The 18,860-nt window shown below is 45.4% G+C and overlaps 1 protein-coding gene across 1 annotated transcript in view; it reads left to right on the top strand.

Annotated features, from left to right (window-relative positions):
* The window catches only part of Rbms3 (RNA binding motif, single stranded interacting protein 3), a 688,236-nt gene that overhangs the window by 200,356 nt on the left and 469,020 nt on the right, over positions 1-18,860 (top strand). The window contains 1 exon segment of the mRNA NM_001401889.1: positions 2,595-2,653. Coding sequence (NP_001388818.1) covers positions 2,595-2,653 — 59 coding nt within the window.

The raw sequence follows: 18,860 nt of genomic DNA, 5'->3' as shown, positions 1-18,860 counted from the left end.
GAATCTAGGCTGACAAATACAAAAATAGCTTGAGGTTCCAAGGTAGTCGAAGGAGGAAGGCAGGGCAGCTATGTGTCCACACGGGTCTTCTGAGGACAGCTCAGCACATCCCCCAAACACACATGCACACAATTGGCAGGGCTGCTACTGCATTCTTTTATGTCTCATGCAGGGCCCCATGTATCCAGGCCAGCCGTGCCAAATACAGCTGTCAACAGTGTCTTCCCATGTTACATCATTGTGACAAGGCTTTGACCAACAAAGTGGCATCAAGGTCTCACAGTGTGTCCCATTTTTTTTAAAAGCACCCATTTTCCTGAGCAGCTCATGCTTAGTGAGCATTTACCCGATGTGACATGTGGAACCTTCTTCTCTGAAGATAGTGTGGAAATATGATAGTATATTTTACTGGCCATTTTCCGTGGTGGTCTCTGCAAACACCAGGGCCAGCAGAGTAACAATCCCAACAAGGTAAGAGAAGGAAATCTGGTTCAACAGGCTCAGAGGCTGATGTTGGCTCAAACTTCTGAAGTCTGACCTGGGCAGTTTATTTTAGGCATATCTAAGTATGGCACCATTTGTAAACACTTCCTGGTATAGCACAATGAGGCATAATTACACACAACTTTTTGCAGAGTACACGTAGACTTCTTCCATGAAGGTGAGTTCTAAAGATGTGTGCTACCTCCAGGGCTCAGGGGGAGGATCTGGTGTGGTCTATGTCATCCAGAGAGTGTAAGGGATCATCTTGGCTGTGTATCATCTCCAGTCATCCAGTCATGGTTGTGGGAGTTTGGAGAACAGGGGTGGAGGTGGGGGAGTTGGCGGCACAAATAGTTTAATGGCCATGAGGATTATTGAGTATCTTTGATCTCGCTTGTGCAAGCTTCCTATGACTGGGCCCAACAGACAATGGAAGGATCACCTGACTATTAGCCACCGCCAGGGGGGATGGGTCACAGAGCTCGCTCTGCCTTTGAAGAAGGTAACTGCGTGTCCAGCATCCCTGCTTCCCTTACTGCTCTAGGTGACCATAAGAGCCTTTGTGCTCCCCCAAATCTTCCCCGGACAGAAAACCTGAGAATGAAGTAGAACGTGGACAGGAAATGCGTGTGGATTGATGCCTGCAATCCTAGTGCTAGGGAAACTGAGGCGAGAATATGTTTAGTTCTGAGCTACCTGGAAATACAGTGGAGGGGAAAGAAAATGATTGCAATATATTGTATGAAAAAAATTGTTCTGAAGAAAGTAAACAAAAATGAGGGCTGTGTATATGTCGATGGTAGAACGGAAGGAAGCAGAGCCTCGGGTTTCTTACATAGCAAAGGGCATCTTGAACTTGTGGTTCTCCCGCCAATACTTGGCATGGCAGGCATGCACCGGCGACTTCTAGTTTCTGCAGCTCTGGGGATTGAACCCAGGGCTTTGTGCCAGCTAAACACTCTGCGGAGCCTCATACTCGCCCCTGCTGGCTACATCTCCTAGTGGAAGATCGTGAGAAGTGAAATTTTCAGGGACTTGGTCCTCAGAGGGAGGTGATGATCGGAGAGAACGGTGTGAGGAAAAGCTAGTGTAGAGGCGGCTACTCCGATTCTCATACCTCCCTCAGCCCCACAGGCAAAACCCATCGGCCCTCAGAACAACCCCGCAAGGAAGACAGTGTTCCTCTCAGCCATCATCCACTGCTCATGGGGATCCAATTAGTTATTTATGCATTGAGTTTAGTCACTTTCTTATTCTGTGTACACAAGTGTTTTGCCTGCATGCATTTCTGTGCCCCGCCTGGTGCTGGTTGAGGTAGATGATGATGATGATGATGATGATGATGATGATGATAACAATTATTATTATTATTATTATTATTGTTGTTGTTGTTATTGTTATTATTATTTTGCAACAGAATCTCACTATTCCAGGCTGTCCTTGAATTCCCCATCTGGCCCAAGGATAACCTTAAACTCTCACCTCTCCTGCCTCCACTTCTTGACTGCCGTGACTGCAGAAGTCTAACAACATATCTGGTTAATGGGTTGCTAGGGCTGAATCCAGAGCAATGTTCATGCCCCCAGCACGTACTCTCCCAACTGAGCTAAATCCCCCAGTCTGTAACGTCTTAGTTTTACAGAGGGAGATGTGGTGGCTGTGAGGAGCTGGACTAAAACGTCCAAGGTGACGGCAGAGGTAGTGAGAATTGGTCACAGGCCCCAGGCCAGCATCACACCTTAATCTGGAGGTCCACAGGTGGCTCTGCACATTGCTTCCCTCCGTGGATACCCGAGCCAGCTAGATGGGCATATGCCTGTGGGCCCAGCCCAGGGCTCGCCCGCCGAAGCGGGGGTCCAGGTTATCAAGAATAGCTGATGCAAGGGCACCCTGCGTGAGGATGGTGCTCACCCCCCCCCCCGACGCACCTCTGGAAGTAGTGGGTGCCGCAATGTTCATGAAGGTCATGTGAGTGTCTTCACTGGGTTTCAATAACAGCTTTGTTCTCTCTCTCTCTCTCTCTCTCTCTCTCTCTCTCTCTCTCTCTCTCTCTCTCTCTCTCTCTCTCTCTCTCTCTCTCTCTCTCTCCCCCTTCCCCCCCCCCCTCTCAGGTACGGAAAAATCGTATCCACGAAGGCAATTCTTGACAAGAATACGAATCAATGCAAAGGTAGGTGTGAGCTCCTCCCACCCCGAGCTCTCCCTATACCCCTCAGTCGACGGCGCCTCCAGGGGCGCAGGGACCGTGGCGTGGCGTGCGTGCGGTACGTGGCAAGCCCCTGTGACGTCGTCAGTGCTTTGTGTAGGCCGTGTGCCTGGTAACATTGCTCATTAATTTTTTTCATTAACAAACAAGATGAAAATCACAAATCAGGACAAGTATCAAATCGCTTTCAACAGAAAACTAAATTACCTTCTAACAACTTCGGGTTGGTCTAATTCGAATGCTATTATCAATGATATAAATTGATTTCCTATATGAAGATGAGGTGCACTGGGGGAAATGGTCCCAGGCAAATCATGCTTTAATTTCTCTGTTCTTCAGAGCTCTGGCAAAATTTGTTGACTAGGAATGAATTTAATGATGGGCCAATTAGATCTATGCTTTGGTTATAAATATCTTACAAGATTTCAAGGCATTATTAAGTTAGGCTTTTTCTCTCTCCCTGCTGGAAATACCCCAGAATCACTTGACAATGTCTGTGGCTTGCGTTTCTCCATGTCTGGAACCTCATACAATGTTTAAAGGTTACCTTAAATTATTTGCGTTATCTATATGGTGATTGCTGCATGACTTGCTTCTGACTGGGAAAGCAGAATGCTTCTTGTCACATATATTATTCCTTGCCCTTAATCCAGTATTCGTTGTAATTCTGAAGTCAAGCACTGTGGGTGAGCCCAAGAGAGTGTGTGCAAGTGTTAGCAAAGGACACTCATGTCCTCCTAAATGTCCCCTGACCTTCTGGGTGATGGTAGGCAGATTCATTTCAGTAGCTTTTCAAAGAAAAGTGTTGCTTGTCTCTGATCAGCTCAGGACCACATCAGGAGCAAGACGGAGAATACCAGCGTGTAAGTTCTGTCTTGAAAGAGTTCAATTGCCAGTTGAAAGCAATCGCACCCTAAGATGATATAAACACAGAAGCTCGCCCGCAGTCAAAGCACCAGGAAGGCAGAGCTGGGGGATCCCCCCAAGCTTGCTGGACTAGCTAGACTAGCTGGTCCTGTGAGGTCTGAGTTCATATAGATCCCGCATCATTATAGGTGGGGAAAATCACCAAAGAAGGTAGCCAGGGTACACAGCTCTGGCTTCCACATGCACTCGCACACATGTATACAGAGAGAAGCAAATCCCAACATCCTCGGGAGGACCCTGGCTATTCTAGCTTCACTGTGCGCGTGGATTGTAGATCCCAGAAGGAGCTGCGGAATACTGTGGAGTGTGGAGATGAACGTTTTCTTTCTTGGGAATGAAAATTACAAAAGCAAGGCCAGGAAAGCCAGAGGCTGAGGGAGATTTTCCAACTTGGAATTGTATATACCCTTGCAGTTGTTATGTAAAATTATACCAGGGAATGTTGCTGTAGTCGGTGGGAAGGGGCACAGCGATTTGGAGGTTTTAAGAATTGTATCTGTTGGATCTTAATGGTTGAGAGTGCTTGTGAGGATTCAGTTCCCAGAACAACATGGTATCCCACAACTGTAAGTCCAGTTCCAAAGTATCCGATGCCCCCTTCTGGCTTCCAGTGGACATTGGACACAATTGGTGCATACACATGCGCACGCGCGCACACATACACATACACACACACACACACACACACACACAGACACACACACAGGCAAAATACTCAAACACATAAAATAAAAAAGTAAATAAAAAAGTAAAATTTATCCTATATAGAACATGGGCCTCTTGTTAGTAGTTGTTTGTGGTAATCATACTTTGATTTCTGTGTATTCAGGAAAGATGTTTTAGAGAAAAGATGAGCAGAACTGAATTATTGACTAAGGAGTAGAGAATGTGTGTCCATCTGTCTGTCAATCGTGTGTGTGTGTGTGTGTGTGTGTGTGTGTGTGGATAGATATAGATATCTGTCTAGCTATCATATCTCTATCCATCCACCCATATGTTATTAACCTATAGTTCTAGGGAAGGTCATGAAGAAGGAATCACCCTGGTTCCCAACCCCCTAGTAGGATGGGGGTGACTGTGAGTGTTTTCAAAGCTATTTACCAGTAGATGTAAATAGGACAAACAACTGTCTTTGAGGGAAATTGCTGATGATTGCTCATGATGACCATGGAAATGCTGGAGAGGAAGGGGCACAGTCACTGAGAGGGACAGAAAGGGTATTAGAGCCCTCCAAAGGGGAAGCAAGGAAAGGAAAGGGAAAGAACCTCGTGCGGAAAGTTGTGTGGAGAAATAATGAGATTAACACTAGAGGTTTATAACCCATGGTGGAGAAGGCGGGGTCTTTTAAGATCTGACAATAAAAGAATCTAAGTGGTAGACTCTCAATGTGGTGATATGAAAACTTTACTAGGGTCCTGTGGGAGGAGGAGTGTTTAGAAAAGTGAAAGAGAGAAAGAAAGAAAGAAAGAAAGAAAGAAAGAAAGAAAGAAAGAAAGAAAGGAAAAGAAAGGCAGGCAGGCAGGCAGGCAGACAACCTCAATCTTGAAGGACTGAGGAGATGGCTCAGGGATTAAGAGCTCTTGATATTCCTCCAGAGGATCCAGCACCAATCTGTTGGGCTGTGCACCACACCCTGTAAGTCCAGCTCCAGGGGATCTGATTCCCTCTTCTGTCCTCTGTGGACACTTGCACACATGTGCACACACAGAGAGATAAATGCATACACATATGCATAAACATAAATAAGAATAAATCAGCATGGATTATTATAATCGTGTAATGATAATAAATAATATTGATTAAGAGGACTATAAGAGAAATGGTGTCCACGGACCAAGTTAGGTAGCCACGAGGAACACGAAGATGTCAGCAGTATACAATGATAGTTTATGTGTACTTAGCAGCAGATAGAGCATGCAGATCAACCATGCTGGTTAGTGTGAATTAGTATTGCCTTCAGTTGGCAATGCCTTTACAAAGTCCTTGTGGCAAAAAGCAGCGAAGGTCATCATTTCGATACTGTTATGATTTGCAAGAGGTTTCCTCAAATATCCAAACCTGTCCCTAAAACTATGACCATGTATGCTGCACAAGGCTAACTGCTCCTCCTCAGAGGACAGAGACAGACAGACAATATGAAACTGCTGGCTTCTGGGGCATAGGAAACTGTTGTATGACTACAAAAATGGGAGTCCCGACGACTGCAGTGTCAAATCCCTGGGAAATATTTACAGTATGGAGGTAAATCAATATAAAAATAGTATCGAAGTGAGGGTGTTCTATACAGACAGGTGTCCACACTCTGTGGCTATGACTGCAGTGGAGTCTTACTCTTCTGGTGTAGTTACGTCTCAGCTAACCGGCTATGTAGCTTGGGCTCAGTCACTCGGCCTCACTGAATCCTGTGTGTGAAGAGCTAACAGTGATAGGAGGGGCTCATACATTCTGCATTGTGATGCTGTACTGCCTTACTCACAGGAAAGCCTGACAGTGCTTCATAGGACAGTACTTGCACACATAGGAACACACAGAGTCAGATACACACATATGCGTGAACATGAATAAGAATAAGTCTTAAGATTTCAAACTTAAGAGACTCTAAGAGAAATAGTATCCACAGAACAAGTTAGGCAGCCACAAGGACCAGGAAAATGTCAGCAATACACACACATGTGCTCTTGATTAAACACATACAATAAACACTGGTTAGCTTTCTCTGGGAATCTGTTATCTCTTTGTTCCTAGTGCTGGAATCAAGGATGGGTCACCACTCCTACCTGTGGGTTCTGAGGATTCGAAGTCAGGTCCTTACACTTGGACAGCCAGTTCGTTACCCACGCAGTCCAGGGTAGCATTAAGAAGGAAAATTGTGTTAGTGCAGGACCAGAGCTATTTGTTATTTTAATATTTCTTTGAATCTATTTTGTGGTGTTTTCAAGAAAAAAATAAATGCAGGACCCAGAACAATCTGGCTGATTTCAATAGTGATTTTCCTTCCCTTTTATACATGTGTATGAGCGTTTAGACAAACCTGCCTGTTCACCCTGTGCATGCAGTAGGCAAGGATGCCAGAAGAGGGCGGTAAAGAGGTTTGTGGATTTCCATGGTGGTGGGGAGAATGGACCCCATGTTCTTAACCACTGAGCCGTCTCCCCAGCCCAGAGCTAGTTTGAATTTTGTCTATGTGTCGGCTGTTCTATAAAACCTCAGAAACTCATGGCCTTACATGATCTCGTTTTTCAACTAGTCTCAGGTGTAACTGAGTTTGAAGAACACAGTTCACAGTTTATTGTTTTAAACAGCAAGCAGAAGTTAAGGCTTCCATGGCCACTTTTTCAGGAAAGAGATGAAAGTCGTCTGGATCTTGTTTGTAAATTACTAAAATCATGGAGGCTGTCATTAGAGGACACAAATTGGATTGAATCTTCACATTACAACCTCCCCTCTAGCCGGAGGGAACCAAAACAGACCTATCAGAAGACAAGGATTTATTTATGTCTGTTTTTTTTTTTAAAGATGTTGTCAGTTTTCCACAAAAGGCTACACAGGCTGGATGTCCTCAAGTTTTGAAAGGCATGAGAACATGCACGTTAGCCTCCCTCAAGATGCAGGCGAAAGGCATCAGCTGGCCTTCATGTGTCAACTCCAGGTTCTGATTCTGCCTTAACCTCTAGAGGACAGGGTTTTCTTCTCTTTAGGTCCCGCCTGCACCCTGGTGGGACAGAGAGTAGCCGGGCTGAAACTGGTTGTGGAAGGATCATGAGAACTCTCTCAGCACCTCCTGATTTGGAGTTGATTCTTCTGTGGTGTCTGAAAGGGTTTCCTCTATTCATAATATGGCGATATCCAAACGGTCACCATCGGCCCCAAATGACCAGAAATTGCTGAGCGAAGCAAGCTCGGATGTGGCATAATCGCAAACAGACCACAGCTCGTTCAGATAATCCCACAGCAGGGCTGAGAGGTATTGTTCACGTTCTGATTTGTGGTGTTTTGTTTTTTCATTTATATTTTTTTTTCATTTAAAAATATTTTGTTGTTCCCTGTGAGTTTTTCTCCTGGGCCCAGTATACTTGGCAAATGTTAAAGTTTTCAAGGACTTTAAAACATGGTCAGCACAAGGTCTGAGCCTTCAGTGGATTGCATTGTCTGTGACTTCTCCTCGCTTTCCAAGGTTGGATCTGCTTCCCTCCACCCCTCACTCCATTCCGTTGCTCCAGCAGATGCTGTGTTCAGAGCCTTGGGAGTGAGTAATGGGTCTTCAGGAAAAGTCTCCAGGCCTCATTGCCGTACGTGCAAACAGTGCCCTAGTTTGCCAGAGTGGAAAATACTTCACTGTCCCTGACTGGGCTCTATTTGTAGAAGCTTTGGCTACTCTGATATTCTACTGGATCCTTAAGAATAGAGTTGAGGGTCTGAAGTGATAGCCAAGTATTCAAGAGTCCTGGCTGCTCTTGCAGAGAACCAAAGTTTGATAAACTGCGCCTATGCACGGCTCACGACTGCCTGCAACCCCGGTCTCAGGGGATCCAGTATCCTCTTTTGCCTTTTACAGACACTGCATGCACATAGTACAAGCATGTATGTGCAGGCTACGTTCCTGTACACATCATTTTATTTTAAATTTTTAAAAATATCAAGGTCGAAGACGGTATTCGAAAGCTGGGAAGTAACTCATGAGAAAGTGTCATTTATTCCTTCAGGTGACATTGGGGAACTTGTCCCCACTGCTAAGGATAGTCCTACCTGCTGCACTTCTCTAAGTGAGAACCGAGAGCCACCCAGACAGTTCTAGAGAAAGGAGTGTGGCTTTGCTCGTGGACTGGATCCATGAAGAGTTCATGGTCATGTCTATGTGCATGCATATGCACATGTTTATGTAGACAGTGTGGGGTGTGTCTGGAGGGACGTTTGCTGGCCTTATGCATCTGCATATGGAGGCCAGAGGTAGCCCTTTGCTATCTTCTTCATGATGTCCTGCCCCACCATCTTTTGAGGCAGGGATTCTCAGTAACTTGGACCTTACTATCCACTAGATCAGCTGCCCAGCACGTCCCAGGGACACTTCTGTGTCTGCCTCCCCCGGTGCTGGGATTACAGGCACGCCCTATCACACCTGTACTCATTGACCTGGGCTGTAAGGGATCCGCACTCAGCTCTTCCTGCTTATGTCAGCAATATTCTATCTGCTGAGCTACCTTCCTACCATATGCTTACATATTATCTTATTTTTCAAAATTTTTATTCACTTTTACACTCCAGATATTATTCCCCTCCCGTGCCACCCTCTGACTATTCCACATCTCATACCTCCTCCCACCCCGCCTCCCAGTCTCCACGACAATGTCCCCACACCACCCATCCCACCAGATCCCTAAACTTCCTGGGGCCTCCAGTCTCTTGAGGGTTGGGTGCATCTTCTCTGACTGAACCCAGACCCTGAAGTCCTCTGCTGTGTATGTGTTGGAGGCCTCATCTCAGCCGGTGTATGCTGCCCGGTTGGTGATCCAGTGTCTGAGAGATCTCAGCGATCCAGGTTAGTTGAGACTGCTGGTCCTCCTACAGGGTTGCCCTCCTCCTCAGCTTCCTCCAGCTTTTCCCTAATTCAACCAGAGGGGTCAGCAGCTTCTGTTCGTTGGTTGGTTGCACATATCTGCATCTGACTCTTTCAGCTGCTTGCTGGGTCTTTCGGAGGGCAGTAATAATAGGGCCCTTTGTGTGAGCGCCCCATAGCCTCAGCAATGATGTCAGGTATTGGGGTTTCCCCTTGAGCGGGCTCCCACTTTGAGATAGGGTCGCACTGTGCAGCCCTGGGTGGCCCAGAATACAGAGGTCTGCCTGCCTCTGCCTCCCAAGCACTGGGATTCACTGATGTACAACTACACTGAGCTTCCTGTGTTTGAGGGTGAAGATATGGATTTGAGCAAGTTTAGGATTGGTCAATTTACTTTTCATTTCTGTCATAGTTGTTGAGAGGGCTTATTGACGTAGGACATGCAGGAAGGGCAGAATCTCGTGAAAAGTCCCTGGGCCTGAAGGGAGGAGGTGGCTTAGTCTGCCATGCTAGGTCAGTCGCTGCACAGTGGGAAATAGGCCCTGCATCCGCACAGGCCCCCTAATACCACACGCACAGAGCAAGGGTGTTCCTTCGTGCATGTGGAACTATTTAATTCAGCCAGGTATCATGGCTACCCAGAGCTCCCTCATACAGAAACAGCTCAGGCAGAGGAGGGCGGCTGGCAGCATGCTGTGGAGAGCTTTTCTCAAGTGCCTTTTGTTTTCTGAAATGAACCCTCGCAAAAAATAAATGTTCTGTGAAATCTATGAGTCTGAGGAATTGCATTGGGTACCTCCAACCAGGTGGGCTCACAGTCTATTGAGCAAGAGGCTCATGAAAGAAAATGGCCTGGAAAAAAAAAAAACCACATCCATTCAATTTTCAGATAATGGGGCTAGATTACAAAAATAAAAATAAATAATAAATAAAAATACCAAACATTTTCCCTTTGGAAAACCACCTTTCCCCTGTGTGACAGCAGTTGTGTGATATTTCCCTGGGGCTCCGCTTGGGTCTCCCTCATCTACTCTGACATTAATCCAACACTAGGTCACAGGCAGCACGGATGTGTGCATGTGCTTCAGTGGCTATTAATATCAGCTCTCCCCTTCTTATTTCCAAAGGTCAGTTCGTGGAGAGACTCCGGTAACTTCCACCAGGCCATCCCACCGTTCTGTGGCTTTTCTTTACCACAGACATACCAAGCCCTCTGACATCTTGAGACCCTGTTGTCATTTCTAAAGTACACACTCAGAAGTCAGGCAAAACCTGTACCACAAACAAACAAAACAAAACACAATGAGCAAACGAACTTAGGACATTTTAAGCAGGTTTATAGGTTTATAATTTTGTGCTGGGTCACATTCATAGATATCCGGGGGGCATGCAGCCCATGGGCCATGGGGTGGACACACGTCTCTACGAAATCCCAATGGTGGCTAGGATGTCTTGTTAATGTTCCTCAACCAGATAACCAAAGGCTGTTCCTCTGCCTAAAGCCATTCTTACAGGTTATCTGTTTCTAGTACCAGAATACTAAAATTGTTGTTGCTGTTGCTGTTGTTGTTTACTCAGTGTTAACTTGAGAACGTTCTAGAATAAACAATGTGATAGGTTCCGAGGTTTGGGCAGTCACAGGCTCGCTCCGTGGTTTTACTGATGGCTACACACATATTAGGCAAAAGTAATAAGAATTAACTGTGAGCATTAAGGCTAACAAGAAGTATTGGTGTCTTAATCGTAGATTTTTATATGACAGCATTTAATACTGTTTCCCACTTCCCGGTCCTTTTTACATGAGGAGATGGTATGATTTACTAGCCTAATTTTAATAGTTACAATGAAATATTAAATAGCTTAAAATCAGGCTGGTAGAGTTATGTTGACTTCTGTGATTTAGTGATAATGTGATTTAGTGGCCCATTATTTTTGATGTTCAACAGCTGTCCTGTATATGTGTGTGTGGTATACACACACACACACACACACACACACACACACACACCCCATGCACACACCTTTGTGCTGAGTTTGTATTCTTTTATCTAGTGTGCATTTACCTCCAGCCCCACTCGAGACTTATCCCTGGTCTCCTGAGTTCACAGGACAATTCTAGGGGTTGTCTTCTCATGTGGGAACCTCTAATGTCACCTGAGAGGAAACCCAAGCCCTGTGAGAAGTACCAAGATGCCAAAGGCAAAGGTGACAAATGTGTTTCACTGAACTAATCTTGGAAAGAAGTCACTTATACATCGGAAGATTTATTTTATGACTTGGAGTTCATCCTTTTTCTGGTTTGAGCATCCATTTTTCTTTATCTACAGTTTTATAAAAATATGAGAGATTCTAAGTAAGAATCTGCATCAAAAGCACTATGTAAGATCTGATCACGTGTGGTGCGCAGGTATGGTGTAAATGTCTCTGTGAATTTAGTAAAATGCCAACACAGGGGTTGGAGCGATGTCTCGTGGCTGTGAGCGCTCACTGCTCTTGCTGAGGACCCAGGTACAGCTCTCAGCACCCACACAGGGGCTCATCGTTGCCATTAACCTCAAATGCCCTCTTCTGACTTCCATGACATCCTGCACACATGTAGTGGATATATGTACACCGAGACACATACATACAGATAAAGTAAGGAAACAAATATAATTTTAAAAATACTTCAATATTCAATACCATGATGATAAGAAAACTTTCAAATACAAAGAAGGATATTTTCAGATATAAAATGGGGCCATAGGTCCCTGGCAGAATGCTTTAATAGTGTACACAAGGAGTTAGGTCCCATGCCCAGGCACAGGGGAAAAATAAAAATACATAGATGTACCCCTAAGACTTTTCTATTGATACCTACACCCAGGAACTAGGAAGATAACAGTATTAACATTTCTTTCCTAAGTTATTTAATATTTATCAACTTTTTTTTTTATTTTCTCAACTGTCAAATGAACCTGTTTACGTGACAAGTTAAAACCGAGAACTATTTGGAGTCCCGTGGTAAGTTGTAGGTGCACAGGTCACGTGAACTCCTCTGTGGTTTTGATCTTGGGGTTCTGCCTGCTTGTGGGAACTGAGCCAGACATAAGTAGTGGAGTGCATTTCTGAGCTTGTGCTAGGAGTGGAAGCTTGTGCATCTCAGACTTTGCTAACAGCTCAAAGAGAAATTCGGAAGGGATGTTTCTTCCCCAGATTTTGCAGTTGGCTACGGAACAGCCTGGCCTATAAGCTTGTCTGTGAGCAAAAGCACAATCCCTCATGGCAGCAGGTGGTGGAATTCATTCCAATTGAGTTGGACAGGTCCTGGACAGAAAATATTTCTGTGTCCACGCTCTGTCATCCTGGTCACTCTGCAGTGTTGTTTCACAAGTTCAAAGGCACAGAGAGAGGGGAAAAAGGCTTTTAGATACTTGCTTTGTTGCTGTGTCTATCCCCGTTGAAGCAGAGAGCACTTAGGATGGGCTCCACAGTCCCACGGTTTGAGGCTTGCCTTGCTCACGTTAATGTGTTGGTTAATCTCATTGCTATTGAACCAGTTACTTCCCCTCCACTCAGTTTAGATCTGAACAATCTGGAGTACAAATGAGGCCTCTCTTCTCATGTGCACAGCAAAGACCAAGGATTAGAAGGCTGTGACATCATAAACCAACTTTGAAGCTTGCACACGTCATTTGTCACCATTTAACAAGTAGCTATCAGCTGACTGGACCATTTCTTCATCCACAGAATCTTGTTGATAAACTATTTGTGGACTGTGTTCATGGAATCATTATCAACCTTGTGTGTGCTTTCCCCCTGTGCTAGGAACGAAGAGAACTGTGCAGCCTGCGGCCACCACTAAATCTGTTAAGGAAGAGGCCGTCTGGTTTTTGTTTGTTTGTTTTTGTTTGTTTTTGTTTTTTTGTTTTTTGTCTTATTTATCAGTTTATTCTGTATTTGTGTGACCATAGTAGATGTATATGTGTGTTGTGTATGTTTGCATGTGTGTGGGAGGGATGTAAACATGTCTGTGTGTGTGCATCGAGGCTCAAGGGGAAGGCAATGTATCCTGCTCTTAGTCTCTCCTTCTTGTGTTGAGTTAGGACTTCTGACCCAGCCTGGAGTGAGACTGGCAGCCCGTAACCTCAGTGCTCCTCTGTCTCTGCCTCCATAGTGCTGGGGTTACAAGGACAGCCAGCCCAGTGTTTTATGTGGGTGCCGGGGATTAAAAATTCAGGCTGTCTTGCTTGAACAGGAAGTGCTCTTACCCAGTGAATCACCTCCCTACACTCCCAACCCTGGTTGACTTTAACTGGTGCACACCCCAGGTAGATCTGCTACTCATTCTGCTGATGTCAGCCCTGCCAGGGAAGGCTGTGGAAGGAATCCCTGAGGCTGCTGAAGAAGCTTCTCTTTAGTGAGAGGCTGAACCCTCCTAAACAATAAAGCTGCCAATCACGGCTGTGGACTGTGTCGGAAGTTGCCCTGTGTGGGAAAATCAAGAGGCAGAACCAATGATTTCAGGGACACCGCAGGCAGAGGGGACGCTGAGCCTTCGGGTGAAGGTGATGTGGAAAACCAACCAGAGTTAAGATGTAAAGAGTGAGGTCAAATGGCAGAATTTTGTGAGGCACGCAAGCCCCCTTGGAAAGCATGTTAGTCAGAGTTCTTTGGCTAAAGTAAAATACAATTTTATGAGTTAACCAATGAGGTAAAATATAGACTCCCCAAAATAGTATTGAGAATGTGTGATTTGTGGGGCTGGAGAGACAGCTCAGTGTTTATGAGTGGGTGCATATAAATGACCCAAGCTGAAACCCCACGACCCATGTCTGGCAAGTCATGGTTGCCTGTAACTCCAGCTCCAGGGGACTGAACACCTCTTCTGGCTTCTATGAGCTAGCACCTGCTCACACATGATGTCCATGTGTGCACACGTACACACAACAATAAAAATAAATCTTTAAAAGTTAAGGTGACCCGAAAACTTTTCAAAGAGCCCGTGAGATCGTCTCTGTGATGGAACGTCCAAGACCAGAAAAACCCCTAATTTTATATTTAAAGTATGAAGAATGATGAGAAATACTGTATTCTCTTAGAGGGACATGGGTGGTTCAATCGAGGAGGAGAGAGTGAGGCCAACACCTAGTCAGTGTACAATGTCCCCCAAGATTTCCTTCTTTCCCTCATGCATTTTCCTCTTTATTTGTGGTCCTAGGACTTACATCCTTATCCCTGTGCTCAAGCATTCCCATAGCCAACTGCTCAGCTACACACCCTTTTCCTCCCCCATTGCTTCCCTAAAGGGATCAGAGCTATCCCAAGTGCGATGTAGATATGCGTGTATACAACTCACACTTCAAATTAACGTGTTGCCCACACGTGCAGATTCACTCGTGTTTGTCATGGTGTTACACAAAGACCGCACGAGGAAAATACTTGGAATATAGATTTATTTTGAGGGAAGTTAAATATGTCTTTAAATATTTGCCTTATGGTTTTTTTATTATTTTAGCTTAATTAAATATAATTCTCAAAAAAACAATTAAAAAAAATACCATAAGCTTCTTGTTGACAAGGCTTCTGTTGTACGGCACACCCTGGAGAAGTCCTGGGGAGGATTTCCTGGGGAGGATCATTGTCAGGTTCCTTGGTTGTTCTTCTTTGTGGAGAAGCGATCTAAGCCAACAATAATGAGTTCATATTGCATGTATGACAACTACAGAAAAGCTTAGTGGGGCTGAGGAGTAGGCATTTAAAAACACTGGCTGCTCTACAGAGGAGCAGGGCTGAGATCCCAGCACCCACCTAGCTAGCTGGGAGTCCCACAATTGCCTGCAACTCCAGCTCCAAGAGGTCCTGTACCTTCTCCCAACCTACATATGAACACACATATCTGCACACACACAAGCATACACACATTCCCACACATACATGTATGTGCAAGCACATACACCTGTGCACACGCCTCCTAAGAAAAACTTGGTTAGGCATGTATGGCGTGATGTATGATGTGCATTTTAAATGTGTGTGGAAGTCAGCCTTTCCATCCTGCATGGGTTCCACCTGCTACCATTATTCCTGCTAGCATTATTCCTGTCAATCATTCTTGTTAGAATAGTTAGTGTCACATAGATGCAAAGGTACACAATCCGTATTCTCTTTCCTATCCATGTGACTTTTGAAAGTTTCTGTTTAGAGCCAAGGCTTTGGCTCTATTTCTCTTTAGGGAAAAATTCTAAAATCTACATAAAATGTATCTGTCCAGATTGAGTGACCTTCTGCAGACAAGGAGAAGCACGTATTCTGCATGAGCTTGTGAGGACATGAGATGCATGGGAAGTCAGGGGATGGTCTTACATCTTGGCAAAATTTGTGGTACGTCCACTGATCTACGGCCTTCTGAAGCCAGCCCCAACAACATAACTGTTCGCAGTGCAGTTAAGCTTGTCCCTCTGTTCTTGAAAGCATTGGAGACAGACAGACAACAGACAGACAGACAGACAGACAGAGAAAGAGAGAGAGTGTTTGCACGCTTTCTTTCATCACTGGGACCAGCCAACTAGCCCAGCAGCAAAACGTGAGATAGACAAGATAGAGGATTCTGGATTGAAAATAAAGAGCTAGAAAAAAATTACGAGGGTAGAGAGGAGAAGCAGGAGGAGGCTTTCTACCCAATCAGGAGGAAGGAGGAACGATGGAAGAGGAAGATAAGGAAGAGGAGGAGGAAAAGAGGAAGAGGGGAAGGGAAAGGCGAGGAAGATGAGAAAGAAGAAAAGGAGGAAGAAGAGGAATGAAGAGGAGGAGGAAAAGAAGAAAGAAAGACGAGGAACCAGAAGAGGAAAAGAAGGAGGAGAACAGAGGAAGAGGATGTGGATCTCAAGGGCCTGGGTCAGGAATGGAGTCCTTATTCACTTTCTCAGGAGAGAAACCATGCTTCCTCGTGTGAGTGCAACATGAATTTATAACAAGATGTGTCATCTCTCAAACATGATAAACATTGATCTTGCCGGCAGACTATGTATTAATATGAATATGCTGTGTGACTGAGTCCCCACCAAGGTCACCATTTTTAACACTCTCATAATGCATCCAGAGAGCAAATGTCCATGGCAGAGGACTATCATTTGGCTACACCATGATTTAAAAGCATGTAAGCAGGGCTGTCTGTTGGCTGAAGCTCTGCCACCAGTGCTTCTCTAAAACCAGTCCACTCTGCTCACCATGGAAGGCCGGGTATGTGCAGTCTTCTGCTGAGTTCTGCACAAACACCCATTCACGCTACCTATGGCAGAGATAACAGCTCAAAGGAGCAATTCCATCCACATCCAGCTAAGTGAACCAATGCATTGACTGGTGTTACTGACAGGAGCACTGGGTGACTGACAGACATCCGTATCACGCAAAGCCCCAGCCCAGCATGGCTGACAGCTCACTAAAGCTGCATTTCTCACTGTTCCCTGCACAACTTGTAGGCAGTTCCACCGAAGAGTCTCCACTGCCCCATAGTTGTTGACAGCATATATAATTGCTCACAGCCGGTCTTTGCCAAGGGAAATGAACCTTCCCAAGCTTTGAAAGTATCATTTGTTTTCACGACTCCCAGGAACCCTCACTCAGGAAGGGACCCTCCACTTGGAAGGAATAGCTATAAATCACCTGTGAGCCTGCAACATCTCATTGGCATCAAATAACTGTAGGATGCTCCCCCTTCTCTATGACGGGAAGCCACAGCAGAGATGCTGAGCTGCATGCCAACCATTACCTGGAGGGAATGCAAGCATATATCTGCCCAGCTCAGAAACAGATCTCCATTGTTCAACTCTCTTCTTTGGGCCCCACGTAATCCTCATGAGTAAGATTAACAGCAACCACTCTGCTGCATGTTGTCACTGACAGACAGACCTGAGCATTGTCTTTTGAGTTCGTATAAAGGCAGACGGTTTGAGAGCAACATGGAGTAACTCCAACCCACCTACCTCCACGGTAACACGAACAAGGCTGGTTGGGCTTTCTGGTTCCACTCGTCACTCAGTACAGATGTTAACCATGTGGAAATGGTGCCTCCAGAGCCCAAGCTTATTTGGGAAATAGTTAGGTCCCATTTCGTCCTTTAAAGCATTTTGGACTTTTGCTATTATAAACACATGCCCGGGTTTGCTTTGGTGATATCTTTAATGTAACAGTAGTTGAATACAGCATAAGTGGGGAACATGGCCGTGAAATGGTGGGTGGAGTGAACCCGAGTGTGGCTGATGCCCTCTCTTGGTTTGAGGCCGAAAAGGCGGCAGGGCTCCCTCCGTACTCCCTCCGCGCCTGATTCCTCCAGCGAACGTGCGTTTCCATCTTTCTCTGTCCTTGCTGGCTCACCTCCTGAGTTTGCTCAGTGGGGGAAAGGTTAAGGCCTTTAAAGAGGGTTATTCTATCTTCCCAAACTGTTTTCCCAGAGTCTCTTCATCCCTTTAAATGTCTTCCACTTCCTGTCCAGAGTGTTTGGGGGTTAGAACCTTCCTGATGGATGAGCCCAGGAATCCAATCCAGGGACAGGTTTTTCTATTTGGATTAAAGGTAGAATGACTCCCAGTCCAAAGTCTAGTTCTTACAGCAAAATAGCCGAGTGTCTGCTAAAGTCTGTTTTGCTTCTGGGATCTGGTTTTTCTCAAGCTTCTTCCCCCAACCACACAGTTCCCTGGTGTCTACAGATGCACTCTACATCCTGAGCTGAAAGCTGCCTCCTGGCTCCTCCCCACCCCCAGGGGCTACACAGAGAACTCCACACTATTCCTGTCTTTCAACAACAGAGTTGAAGCCTATGGTTAGTTCCTTTGTTCATTCTAGAACATTCTGCCTACATTTGAGTCTAAATTCTTTTTTTTTTTTTTTTTTTGGTTCTTTTTTCGGAGCTGGGGACCAAACCCAGGGCGTTGTGCTTCCTAGGCAAGCGCTCTACCACTGAGCTATATCCCCAACCTGAATTCTTATAACATTTAGATTCTAACCATATTCCTTTTCCCCACCCTGAACCACCAGTTGCTAATAACTTGGGCGTGGTATTCTGTTTCTAACACTGCTCTGGTAACTAGATCCTGGCAGGGAGACTGCAGAAGGTTACTTCCCTTTCCCAAGACCATCTCCAGCACAGAGTCTAATTTTGCTGGTGGGCCTTCGCAGAAGGCAGCAGTTTCTTCTTTGTGAGGAGAACTGAGCCCTGTCAGGTGGCATGATGGGATGTGTTTTATCCTTTGTTTTGTTGATCTGAAGACTGGTGTGTGTGTGTGTGTGTCTGTCTGTCTGTCTGTCTGTCTGTCTGTCTGTGTCTGTGTGTATACCTGCCAGGGCAGGGCTATAGACATCTTTCTCACTAACTTCCCACCTTGGTTTTGGAAGCAGAGTCTCTCCATGAATCTAAAGCTTGCTCTTCTGACTAGACTTCTGGGCCAGTGAGCTTCTGAGATCTGCCTGTCTCTTCCCTACTATGTTGGGATTACATGCCTCTGTAGCCATATCAAGCTCTTACATGGGTTGGAGGGATGTGAACTCAAATCCTCTTTCTTGCATCTCGAGGACTGGTACTTACTGGTCCATCCATGTCCTCGGCCCTGCAGACTGTTTCCAACAGTAAGTCTGAAGAACGTTCCCAGTGGAGATGATCCCACGCAAGGTAAATCAGCTTCTCTCTTCCCCATGACCACCGTGAACTTTGAAATT

Source organism: Rattus norvegicus, chromosome 8 (assembly GCF_021556685.1).
Source record: "Rattus norvegicus strain SHRSP/BbbUtx chromosome 8, alternate assembly SHRSP_T2T, whole genome shotgun sequence".
NCBI lineage: Eukaryota > Metazoa > Chordata > Mammalia > Rodentia > Muridae > Rattus > Rattus norvegicus.
The sequence above is the reverse complement of the archived record's forward strand: the minus strand, read 5'-3'. Positions and strand labels throughout refer to the sequence as shown.